This window comes from Micropterus dolomieu, unplaced genomic scaffold (assembly GCF_021292245.1).
Source record: "Micropterus dolomieu isolate WLL.071019.BEF.003 ecotype Adirondacks unplaced genomic scaffold, ASM2129224v1 scaffold_98, whole genome shotgun sequence".
Lineage (NCBI taxonomy): Eukaryota > Metazoa > Chordata > Actinopteri > Centrarchiformes > Centrarchidae > Micropterus > Micropterus dolomieu.
Genome location: NW_025744096.1, coordinates 7,672 through 20,293, shown reverse-complemented (window position 1 = coordinate 20,293; position 12,622 = coordinate 7,672). Strand labels below are relative to the sequence as shown.

Below are 12,622 nucleotides of genomic sequence, written 5' to 3'. Positions count from 1 at the left end.
CGAACCGGAACAGGACGCTGCAGCCGGACAGATAAACACCGAGCAGACCGTCAGCTCGTGCTGTTTTATCATAAATATCAGTTCCAGCTGCCGTAAAACTTCGTACCTTCATCGTTGCCGTCCATGATGGACACGCTGTCGTCTCTGGACAGGAACGGAGACTCCTGAAACAGCGCCCTCACCTGGACACAAAGGAACAGCGTTTATTCTGCCTCTGATTATCAGCTGTGGCTGGGTTTACAGTCAAATTACATTTTAATGTGATAAATCGTTAATCATCATGATTTATGTCTGTGTTGACACACGAGGTGCACTGCGTATCTGTGATACTATTAAATATAATAATATCATTTTTAATAAAATCAACCCCCAGTAATCAGCTCTGCGTTTGGCTCAGGATCAGTTTGATAATAAGAGCAAAGCTTCAGATTAAACAGAGGAGGCCGACTGCTGAAGGAGGAGCAGGAGGAGCAGGAGGAGGAGGAGCAGGAGGAGGAGGAGGAGGCCGACTGCTGAAGTCCTGTTATTACTGATTACTTAACAGCTTCAATGGAGGAGGAGCAGGAGGAGGAGCAGGAGCAGCAGGAGGAGCAGGAGCAGGAGCAGCAGGAGGAGGAGGCCGACTGCTGAAGTCCTGTTATTACTGATTACTTAACAGCTTCAACAGAGGAGGAGCAGGACCGGGAGGAGGAGGAGGAGCAGCAGGAGGAGGACATCTGCTAAAGTAAATCAATGATAGCAGCTGAACGTGATCCAGCAGTGTTTAATGTTTGTGTGTATTTATTTCTGGTCACATTTTTGTAAACCAAACTAAAACAAACTAAAACAAAAAGAACACGTATTCGACCCAACGTGGATTATTGTTCATGGGACACCTCTTGTTTTCTTTTTCCCGTCTGTCAGACACAGTCAAGGTAAATATAAGTTCAATGTTTTAGTAATTGCTGCGCGCAGGTGTGTTTGGGACCTGAAGACCTCTGCGCGTCTCACCTGGTCCAGCAGGTGTTTGGCCTTCTCTCCGGGCAGCAGGCGGAGGCCGGCCGTGGCCCTCAGGACCGCAGGGGTGACGGTCCAGACGGAGGGGGGGACGCTGGCCTTGGCCACCTCCAGAAGCTCCACGATTCCTGCTGAACACTGGACACACACACAGATGCTAACATGCTAACATGCTAACAGCAACATAAAGGCCTGAAGAAACAACATGGAGATTCTCAGGAAGTTCTGCAGCGTCTCTGAATGATTCAACATGTCTGTGAGTTCAGATCTGACTTCTGACTCTGAAGAGGAGGAGAGAGAATCAGATTCACCTCCTGCAGGATCTCTGCCTCCCTCAGAGACGTTCGGTTTGCTGTGACAGAAGAGTAAAACAGCCAGGACGTGTTACAAAAGAAGTTGGACCTAAACGATAAAATGCCGCCGATTCATTTTCTGGCGATCGACTGATCCTTCGCTCGACTACTTGTTTGAACTCTGCTGCTAATCTGACATTTAAGCCTCTGTCAGATTGTGTTTAGGAGGGGGGGGCACGATAAATAACACGAGAAAGTTCAGGTAGGAAAACCAGCAGCTGTACCTTCTCTGGATCATCAGCATACGCAGACAGTCCAGGTTTGATGGCCCTGAACGTCTCGTGGGCCAGTTTGGGAGCTTCTGCAGGGAAAAAGACAAACACACAAAACGCAGTGAGTAACCTTCAGCTTCACCTTCAGCTTCACTTTTAGTTTTACCTTCAGCTTCACCTTCAGTTTTACCTTCAGCTTCACTTTTAGTTTTACCTTCAGCTTCACCTTCAGCTTCACTTTTAGTTTTACCTTCAGCTTCACCTTCAGTTTTACCTTCAGCTTCACTTTTAGTTTTACCTTCAGCTTCACCTTCAGCTTCACCTTCAGTTTTACCTTCAGTTTTACCTTCAGCTTTACCTTCAGCTTCACCTTCAGCTTCACCTTCAGCTTCACTTTTAGTTTTACCTTCAGCTTCACCTTCAGTTTTACCTTCAGCTTTACCTTTAGTTTTACCTTCAGCTTTACCTTCAGCTTCAATTTTACCTTCAGCTTCACCTTTAGTTTTACCCTTAGTTTTACCTTCAGCTTCACTTTTAGTTTTACCTTCAGTTTTACCTTCAGCTTCACCTTCAGCTTCACCTTCAGCTTTACTTTTAGTTTTACCTTCAGCTTCACTTTTAGTTTTACCTTCAGCTTCACCTTCAGTTTTACCTTCAGCTTCACCTTCAGTTTTACCTTCAGCTTCACCTTCAGCTTCACTTTTAGTTTTACCTTCAGCTTCACTTTTAGTTTTACCTTCAGCTTCACTTTTAGTTTTACCTTCAGCTTCACCTTCAGCTTTACCTTCAGCTTTACCCTTAGTTTTACCTTCAGCTTCACTTTTACCTTCAGTTTTACCTTCAGCTTCACCTTCAGCTTCACTTTTAGTTTTACCTTCAGTTTTACCTTCAGCTTCACCTTCAGCTTCACTTTTAGTTTTACCTTCAGCTTCAGTTTTACCTTTAGCTTTACTTTTACCTTCAGCTTCACCTTCAGTTTTACCTTCAGCTTCACCTTCATCTTCAGCTTCACCTTCACTTTTAGTTTTACCTTCAGCTTCACCTTCAGTTTTACCTTTAGTTTTACCCTTAGTTTTACCTTTAGTTTTACCCTTAGTTTTACCTTTAGTTTTACCCTTAGTTTTACCCTTAGTTTTACCTTTAGTTTTACCCTTAGTTTTACCCTTAGTTTTACCTTTAGTTTTACCCTTAGTTTTACCTTTAGTTTTACCCTTAGTTTTACCTTCAGCTTCAATTTTACCTTCAGCTTCACCTTTAGTTTTACCCTTAGTTTTAGTTTTACCTTTAGTTTTACCCTTAGTTTTACCCTTAGCTTTAGTTTTACCTTCAGCTTCACCTTCAGCTTCACTTTTAGTTTTACCTTCAGTTTTACCTTCAGCTTCACTTTTAGTTTTACCTTCAGTTTTACCTTCAGCTTCACTTTTAGTTTTACCTTCAGCTTCACCTTCAGCTTCACTTTTAGTTTTACCTTCAGCTTCACCTTCAGTTTTACCTTTAGCTTCACTTTTAGTTTTACCTTCAGCTTCACCTTCAGTTTTACCTTCAGCTTCAACTTCAGTTTTACCTTCAGCTTCACCTTTAGCTTCAGCTTCACCTTCAGCTTCACTTTTAGTTTTACCTTCAGTTTTACCTTCAGCTTTACCTTTAGCTTTAGTTTTACCCTTAGTTTTACCTTCAGCTTCACCTTCAGTTTTACCTTCAGCTTCAATTTTACCTTCAGCTTCACCTTCAGTTTTACCTTCAGCTTCACCTTTAGTTTTACCCTTAGTTTTACCTTCAGCTTCACCTTCAGTTTTACCTTCAGCTTCACCTTCAGCTTCACTTTTAGTTTTACCTTCAGCTTCAGTTTTACCTTTAGCTTCACTTTTAGTTTTACCTTTAGTTTTACCCTTAGTTTTACCTTCAGCTTCAATTTTACCTTCAGCTTCACCTTCAGCTTCACTTTTAGTTTTACCTTCAGCTTCAGTTTTACCTTTAGCTTCACTTTTAGTTTTACCTTTAGTTTTACCCTTAGTTTTACCTTCAGCTTCAATTTTACCTTCAGCTTCACCTTCAGTTTTACGTTCAGCTTCACCTTTAGTTTTACCCTTAGTTTTACCTTCAGCTTCAGCTTTAGTTTTACCCTTAGTTTTACCTTCAGCTTTACCTTTAGTTTTACCTTCAGCTTTAGCTTTACCTTCAGCTTCACTTTTAGTTTTACCTTCAGCTTCAGTTTTACCTTTAGTTTTACCCTTAGTTTTACCTTCAGCTTCAATTTTACCTTCAGCTTCACCTTCAGTTTTACGTTCAGCTTCACCTTTAGTTTTACCCTTAGTTTTACCTTCAGCTTTACCTTTAGTTTTACCCTTAGTTTTACCTTCAGCTTTACTTTTAGTTTTACCTTCAGCTTCACCTTTAGTTTTACCCTTAGTTTTACCTTCAGCTTCAGCTTTACCTTTAGTTTTACCCTTAGCTTTAGTTTTACCCTTAGTTTTACCTTCAGCTTTAGCTTTACCTTCAGCTTCACCTTTAGTTTTACCCTTAGTTTTACCTTCAGCTTCAGCTTTAGTTTTACCCTTAGTTTTACCTTCAGCTTCAATTTTACGTTCAGCTTCACCTTTAGTTTTACCCTTAGTTTTACCTTCAGCTTCAGCTTTAGTTTTACCCTTAGTTTTACCTTCAGCTTTAGCTTTAGTTTTACCCTTAGTTTTACCTTCAGCTTCACCTTTAGTTTTACCCTTAGTTTTACCTTTAGTTTTACCCTTAGTTTTACCTTCAGCTTTAGCTTTACCTTTAGTTTTACCCTTAATTTTACCCTTAGTTTTACCTTCAGCTTTACCTTTAGTTTTACCCTTAGTTTTACCTTCAGCTTTACCTTTAGCTTTACCTTTAGTTTTACCCTTAGTTTTACCTTCAGCTTCACCTTTAGTTTTACCCTCAGCTTTACCTTTAGTTTTACCCTTAGTTTTACCTTCAGCTTCACCTTTAGTTTTACCCTCAGCTTTACCTTTAGTTTTACCCTTAGTTTTACCTTCAGCTTTAGCTTTACCTTTAGTTTTACCCTTAGTTTTACCTTCAGCTTTGCCTTTAGTTTTACCCTTAGTTTTACCTTCAGCTTTACCTTTAGTTTTACCCTTAGTTTTAACCTTAGTTTTACCTTCAGCTTTACCTTTAGTTTTACCCTTAGTTTTACCTTCAGCTTTACCTTTAGTTTTACCTTCAGCTTTACCTTTAGTTTTACCCTTAGTTTTACCTTCAGCTTTAGCTTTACCTTCAGCTTTAGTTTTACCCTTAGCTTTAGTTTTACCTTTAGTTTTACCCTTAGTTTTACCTTCAGCTTTAGCTTTACCTTTAGTTTTACCCTTAGTTTTACCTTCAGCTTTAGCTTTACCTTTAGCTTTACCTTTAGTTTTACCTTCAGCTTTAGCTTTACCTTTAGTTTTAGTTTTACCTTTAGCTTCAGCTTTACCTTTAGTTTTACCCTTAGCTTTACCTTTAGCTTCAGCTTTACCTTTAGTTTTACCCTTAGCTTTACCTTTAGCTTCAGCTTTACCTTTAGTTTTACCCTTAGCTTTACCTTCAGCTTCAGTTTTACCCTTAGCTTTACCTTTAGCTTCAGCTTCTTTCAGGTTCTGAAATGATGCCTCACTGTTTTACAGCCACATTTAATTTCATTTGACTCCGTCCCTCTGACAGGCTGACCCTGGACCTGTGCCTACATCCGAGCTGTCATTAAGCTCTTAATGACAATCCCAGTCTGTATAACTAACAGGTGCTTCCATTAGTCCGGTTAGCTCTGATGCTAACAAAGAAGCCAAAACAGCACTCAGCCTGTGTGATTTAGCTTAGCGGTTAAATGCGATAACGAAGGCATTTGGCCGAGCTCTGCAGGAAACTTTCTCTAAGCCTAATAAACCCAAAAACCTCTAAAACGCACTAATGAGTTTGTGTCCTTTTAACTCTGGCAGCAGCTCCGCCGCAGAGAGGACTTAAGGCTGAAAGCTCCTCTTGTCTGTCGGGATCCACGGCTGGTAATTAATGTCTGGATTTTAAATACAGCAGAAGCAAATCAGAGGTCTGATTTATAAACCTTTACAGTTTAATCTGACAGGATCCATATGAGTCCAGTCAGCGTCCACGACAGAGGTTTGAATTCCAGAGACCCTGTTTCATATCTGGAGTTTAAAGTTTAAAGGTGAACAGCTAACATCACAATCACTGACTGGCAGGGTAACCTGCACCCGGGGCAGCCGGTCCTTCTTCACTCAGCCACCTCCTCCACTGCTGACTATTCAGAGTCCATGGAGCCGGGTTGGTTTTGCTTATTTAGTTTAGATTTTTGGCTTACTTGTGTGTCTCCAGGGCTGTGACAGGTATGATTTTAGCTCCTATTTTATTTTCTATACTTAGAAATACCCTTGAGCATTTCAAAATCTGAACATTTTGCCTAATTAGTGCTTGATTTTTGTGCTTCTACCATGGTTAAGTAGGCTACGTAGTTAAATGTTGTTGGGTTTTTTTATCTGTTTTAATTGTGTTTATTGTTGATATACGATCTGGAGTTTGCACAGGGTGTTTTATTTTGAAAATCGACCAGATTCTCTATGCTGTTCTGTTTTCTGACTTCGCTGTCGCCCTGTCTGGTGGACTCACAACCACTGAGTAGAATGGCTGCGATTAGCTCCGGCAGCCGTAACGCTACACAGGCAGACTCAGTGGACTTGGTGGTTAATGTGAAGAGACACAAACCTCTACATGGGGACGCAACACAATGAAATTTGAAAATCTTGTTGAAGAAGTTGGAACTAAGTGTAGTAAAGATCCCCAATTTATGTTGCGTTCCACAACCTCCAACTACAAAAACTATCCTGGAACGCCACTTGAAGTCGGATTTCCTACTCCTACTAAAATGATGTACCCCGCCTTCACGAGTACCAGCGGAATGACATCACACAACAATGGCAGCTCCCGTGGAAACACACATACAACATAAACTGAAAGGCTACATGAAGTATATTTCCATGTATTTAAATAATGCCGAGGCTTTAACTGTCAGAAACCTGCCAAAGGAACATAAGTTTGTCACGGTCAGCCATGTTTATTGTTTACATTTGGCGTCATGCACCTGAAACGCTTTGAGGTGGGAAATTTCCCAGTTCCGACCGGTCTGCAACGCAGCATTATTTCTACTTTATTCACTTCCTTTCCTTTCTTTTCTCATCACTGATTGGCTCTTGTTTTCACCGTCATCCCTCCTCGTTAACCTTATTGAGGTCACCTGTTCACACTTTATTTAAGGACTGCTCTCCCTTTCACTCACTCTTTGACTTCACATGGGGCGGCAGTTCAGCTAGGACAAGTTTAATATCGGTCCTTACTTCCTTGACGTGCGAGTTTACTTTCTAATCTTATGTTTGTTTACTTTCAGATGGAACAACCTGTTTTTACCTGATTATGTTGACAAATGCAACCTTTAAATTGGAAGAAATAAAGCGTTGTTTAGAGGATTTTCCTGTCTTACTACTGTGTATTCTGGTCGATGCTCCAATGATGATCGTAAATGTACCTTTTGAACCTCCTACTTTACACTAAAGACAGGATTTTATCTTAGAAGTCAGGCTTGTTCTAACGTGTTGGGCATGAAATACACATGTGCAGGTTACTTTGTCAGACTTTGAATATGCTGAAAGAACTTACTACATCTTAATAATCTGGTCCCCTCAGACAAATGTGAAGCCATGTTAAAGTGCATGTAACTGAGAAACGTAAAAATAACAGGTATGCGGTCTTGGCCAGGTGTCTCTAAGCAAAGATTTAAATCACAAGGTTCCTTCCTGGTTAAATCAAGTGTTGCCCGACATGCAAATGGATATTAAAGTGGCAGATATATGAATGGAGTTTGGTGTGGAATGATATTAGCTGCTCTGTTTACTGCAGCAACACATGAACATCTCCCATCTGTCCCCTGCTGTACCTCTGTTCTCCATCTGGAACTTGAAGACGTGGACTCGGGTCCCGGTGCTTCCAGCATCGAACATGATGCCATACCGGAAGCTCGGCCCAGCCGCTGCGGGCCTATCGTCTCCGAGATGGTCTGGGCCGGCCCGGGCGAGGGGAGGTAGTCTGTAGGCGTCGGGCTTTGTGGCGGCGTAGTGACGCTTCACGAACATGAGGTAGGCGAGCAGGCAGCCCACGAAGAGGAACACTCCGGCCAGTTTTGGTCTCTTCATCATCACGACTCATTCTGTGTCGACCTACACGAGCTGCATCCTGAGAGTCTGCGGGAGAATCAAAGATAAAACTTTATTATTCCCAACGAACAGGACACTGACAAACACAAAATGTTATCTTAATACTATTTCACATCATTTCAGGGTCTGACTTGCTGAAAATACTTCAGAGAAACAAAACGAGGTGTGTTTTGTGTGTAGTTTGAAGCCTCCAGCGTCAGGAAAACATGAGGTGTGTGAATGTTTGTTACACTAATACACTGCTCCAAAAAATAAAGGGACACTTAAACAACACAATGTAACTCCAAGTCAGTCACACTCCTGTGAAATCAAACTGTCCACTTAGGAAGCAACACTGACTGTCAATCAATTTCACATGCTGTTGTGCAAATGGAAAAGACAACAGGTGGAAATTATAGGCAATTAGCAAGACCCCCTCCCAATAAAGGAGTGGTTCTGCAGGTGGTGACCACAGACCACTTCTCAGTTCCTTTGCTTCCTGGCTGATGTTTTGGCGGTGCTTTCACTCTAGTGGTAGCATGAGACGGAGTCTACAACCCACACAAGTGGCTCAGGTAGTGCAGCTCATCCAGGATGGCACATCAACGCGAGCTGTGGCGAGAAGGTTTGCTGTGTCTGTCAGCGTAGCGTCCAGAGCACGGAGGCGCTACCAGGAGACAGGCCAGTACATCAGGAGACGTGGAGGAGGCCGTAGGAGCGCGACAACCCAGCAGCAGGACCGCTACCTCCGCCTTTGTGCAAGGAGGAGCAGGAGGAGCAGGAGGAGCCAGAGCCCTGCAAAATGACCTCCAGCAGGCCACAAATGTGCATGTGTCTGCTCAAACGGTCAGAAACAGACTCCATGAGGGTGGTACGAGGGCCCGACGTCCACAGGGGGGAGGGAGGTCAAACAGGCACGAGGAGGCCACACACAATACTGAACCTCATTTTGACTTGTTTTAAGGACATTACATCAAAGCTGGATCGGCCTGTAGTGTTTCCCACTTTGATTTTGAGTGTGACTCCAAATCCAGACCTCCATGGGTTCATAAATTTGATTTCCATTGATAATTTTTGTGTGATTTTGTTGTCAGCACATTCAACTATGTAAAAAAAGGAGTATTTAATGAGATTATTTCATTCATTCAGATCTAGGATGTGTTATTTTAGTGTTCCCTTTATTTTTATGAGCAGTGTATTAAACTGACAGATACCTGAATGGAGTTTGGTAGGAATTCATGTTGTCTCTGATTAGAGAGGAGGAGCCACTACTGAACATGCATTCACACAGCTTTGTGAAGCCAGGATGCAGGCTTTTCCAGAGACAAGCCTGCATCCTGAGCTCCTCGTGGAATTAAAGAATACATCTAGTGTCAGCGGTGCAGTGAGGAATGCACAGACCTGTAGACTGGGGGAACTAAACAACACAGCGGGATGAGCTCCTCAGCAGGTTACTACATCTGAAGCACAGAAGACCAAAGAAATTATGATTTTCTGCCATAATCTAGCAGCCCTAGAAAGAAGACGTTTCTTTACAGGAAGTCCGCTACAGGTAATTAATAGTCTCTTTTTAATTTAAATGTCTGACTCTGCTGAGAAAGTGCCTGGTGTTTGTGATATAATGTTTCTACTAACAGCACCCAGCGACTAAATTGTGAAACGTTTACAACCACTCAGCATTAAACTGGCAGATCTGTGAATGGAGTTTGGTGTGGAATCATGGCGGTGGCTCTGTCTGGTGAGTAGCAGCTACCACAGCAACAGGACACTTACCTGGTCACTTTAATTAAGTCGGACTCAACCTGCTGCATCTTATGTTGCACTTGGCTTGTTGGAAGAATTATAGAGAATTTAATATGAATGATCCACGCTGTTCTACAAGTAAACAGATCTTAAGTTAGCAGATATTTGAATGGAGTCTGGCGTGGGATCATGTTCACTGAGTACCTCTACAGGATTAACTCAAACTGTTTGTTTACTGATCTTGTTTGTTTGTTTCCAGATGCTAACAGTTAGCTAGCTGTCGGCACGTTAGCCGGTCAGCATGGAGGTGATAAACTAGCAGCATGCTAACCGATGCTAACCGCGGCTCCTGTTGCAGGACAAACCGGAGAACGTGTGTTTACGTCCCGAGCAGCTGCTCCGGTAAACAAACGGTTTACTCACTTTTTCCTTCATTCTTCTCTCCGCCGCTGAACTACAGCCTCCAACCCGGCGCCGTCTGATGACGTCAGCGGAACGGAGCCGCTAACGTGGCCGAAAGCACGAGACAAAACAAACAAACAAACATTATTACTAAAAATATTAATATTCTTGGAGCCGAATTATATTATCATAGAAATGCAAACAGGAAACTAACTTTCTTTTTAAAGACATTTAAAATATAAATAAAATTTTATTCTTATTTTAACTTAACATTTTTTATTTATATGTGACGTGTTTCAAAAAGAGAGAGATATAAAAAGAGATCTTTGTGTTTGTAGAAATTGAATAAAATATCCAAAACAAGAGAAATAAATGTGAAAACTGAATCTTTTGTGTGGGTAAACGTCCTGCTCTCCGGAGGATGAACCCTCTACGTGACTGACCCTCTGACTTTTCCTCTAGCGCCACCTGCAGGACAAACTGAGCGTACACCTGTCTGTAGTGAGCACTGCAGCCTGTAGGGGGCGCTGGCAGGACAGCAGTCTGTCTCCATCAATTAAAGTACAATCATCATTTCCCTCCTCTCTGTGTGTCAGCAGCTGGTCGCCGCCATTCATTACCTCATTAACCAATCAGATCATATGTGATGAGGGTCAGGGGGGAATCTGGTGGGAGGAAGAGACCATATGGTTACTGGGGGGGGGGCGACATTGATCAACAGCAAACTGTTGCACAATCTGTTTCTACATCAGTGGAGGGAGAAGCACTCAGAGCTTTTACTGAAGTCAGCGCAGGAAGTCACGACGATGGACTACTGAGCTGTGTACACTGTGTACACCGTTTATATAGACGCCATTAACACGGAACAGCTCGCAGCAGGAGGGGCAGAAATAAATCTAATTACACAGGACAGAAGTGCAGTTTAGAGGGAATTTAAAACAGGGCTGTGGATACACAGTACAGGTAACGACAGTGTGTATAAGAGATATATATGTGTGTGTGTGTGTGTGTGTGTATATAAGTAACATTAGTCCCAGCTGGTGTTACAGAGACAAACATGAAGAAAATACTTTAGTGTAGAAATAACAAAATTTAAAGTACTTATAATCATGCAGAATAATATAAAGTTGTTACTGGATCATAATGGCTGATGCTTTAATGTGTTTCTGCCTCTGGATCATTAATGTTTCATCTTAATCTATAATCTGAAATCATCATTTATATTTTGATCATGTTCTGTATTATCAAAGCTGTCAGACTAATACGCAGTGAGAAGTACAATAAGTATAAACTCTGAGATGTAGTGCAACTACCTCAAATGTGTTCTTCAGTACAGCAGGTGAGTAAACGCGGGGACGGTTGGAGCATATCTGATGTTTCTGTCTGCGTCTCGGAGCTCTTTTAGGCCAGTGAGTTCAAAATGTGTCTGCTGTTAAATGGTGTAGCTGTTATCTCCGCAACACAGACAGGAAATACATTTAGTGTCAGACACAAGCAGGGAAACGTTTCAGTGACGTACGCCGGGGTGAGCTGCAACATCACGTAGGAAGGAATATGAGAAAAACGTGATGTGGAAAGTTTTTATTCAGAACTGCAGTCACTTTTTAGCATGACTGCTGTTAGTCAGTCAGAGCAGTGAACACAATAATGAAAGTTTACAGAATGTGCGCTGACTGAATATCAGTGTGTGCTTGTTAGTCTCATCACAGTGGCGACAGACCTTTGGCCTCCAGGTCTGAAACTAACGTTAAAACACTGAAACATTACTGTCATGAGCTTAACTTCCAGCTTACTGCTAAAACATCAGCCTGATTTAAACGCCTGCGTCACGTCTACGTACAGACGTACATTTATACTTGTGCATCGGTGTCTCCGTCGTTCTGCGATTACACCCCCAAACGCTAGTCGACAGCAGCGCTGCAGCGTCCACTGTCTGGGCTTTTGCCGACCGAGCAGGCTAACTTCCTGTTAGCGCTCTGCTAACGTGAATGGGGGTAAAATTGTAAACGTGCGGCTGGTGTAGACTTTTCAAATGTTACCGACCGAGTGGATCACATTCTGATAGCGAAACGAGTCATTTCGCTCGGGTTGTGACGCTCCTATATATTGATTCAATGTTACAGCCGCTGGTTTCGCCGCTAGTAAAATTTCCTTCAGAGCACGGGACACTTCCTGTCGGAGGCATTGCAAGGCCGCCTAGCCGACCAATCGCAGAGTGTCGCCCCAAAGTGTAGTTACATTTTTGAGGAGGTGCAGGTCAGACGACGGTGTAAGGTACGAGGTCGCCGATTACACCTTGCGTGATACACGTGATTTAAGTTTGATGAGTTTCACAGCAAAGCAGGAAGTGCTAAAACAGAAATCACAAAATCATTTGTTTCCTTTTAAAATCGGCTGTGCTGCTACTTTTCCCTGTGTGCAATCAGGACTAAACAAGTGCAGAGTGAATCAGGTGATTTGTAACTTGTTCCTGATTGCAGGAATTAGCTGCTTAGCTGTCCACATGTGACCTGAGACACCAAACACCCCGTCACAGCTCCATGTGTACTGCAGCGCTGAGACTCTGTCCAGGGGCATTGTGGGAAATGTAGGATTGGAAAGTCAGGGAAACTCTCTGTGGGGATCAAACCTGTGACCTCTACGTTTCACCCTCCTCCTCTTCTTGCTGAGCCTTCATCGTCACTCTGCTCCATATATGTGATTTAAT

The 12,622-nt window shown here is 42.4% G+C and overlaps 1 protein-coding gene across 1 annotated transcript; it reads right to left on the bottom strand.

The window, feature by feature from the left end:
* Window positions 1–106: 106 nt before the first annotated feature.
* LOC123967170 (ectonucleoside triphosphate diphosphohydrolase 6-like) lies at window positions 107–9,886 on the bottom strand (the record flags this gene model as incomplete). Its single annotated transcript, XM_046043207.1, has 6 exons — window positions 9,544–9,886; window positions 9,172–9,230; window positions 7,515–7,818; window positions 1,574–1,650; window positions 991–1,134; window positions 107–182 (listed from the first exon to the last, which is right to left on the bottom strand). Coding segments are annotated over exons 3-6 (556 nt in total), but the record flags the coding sequence as incomplete, so codon positions are not given.
* Between the last annotated feature and the right edge of the window lie 2,736 nt (window positions 9,887–12,622).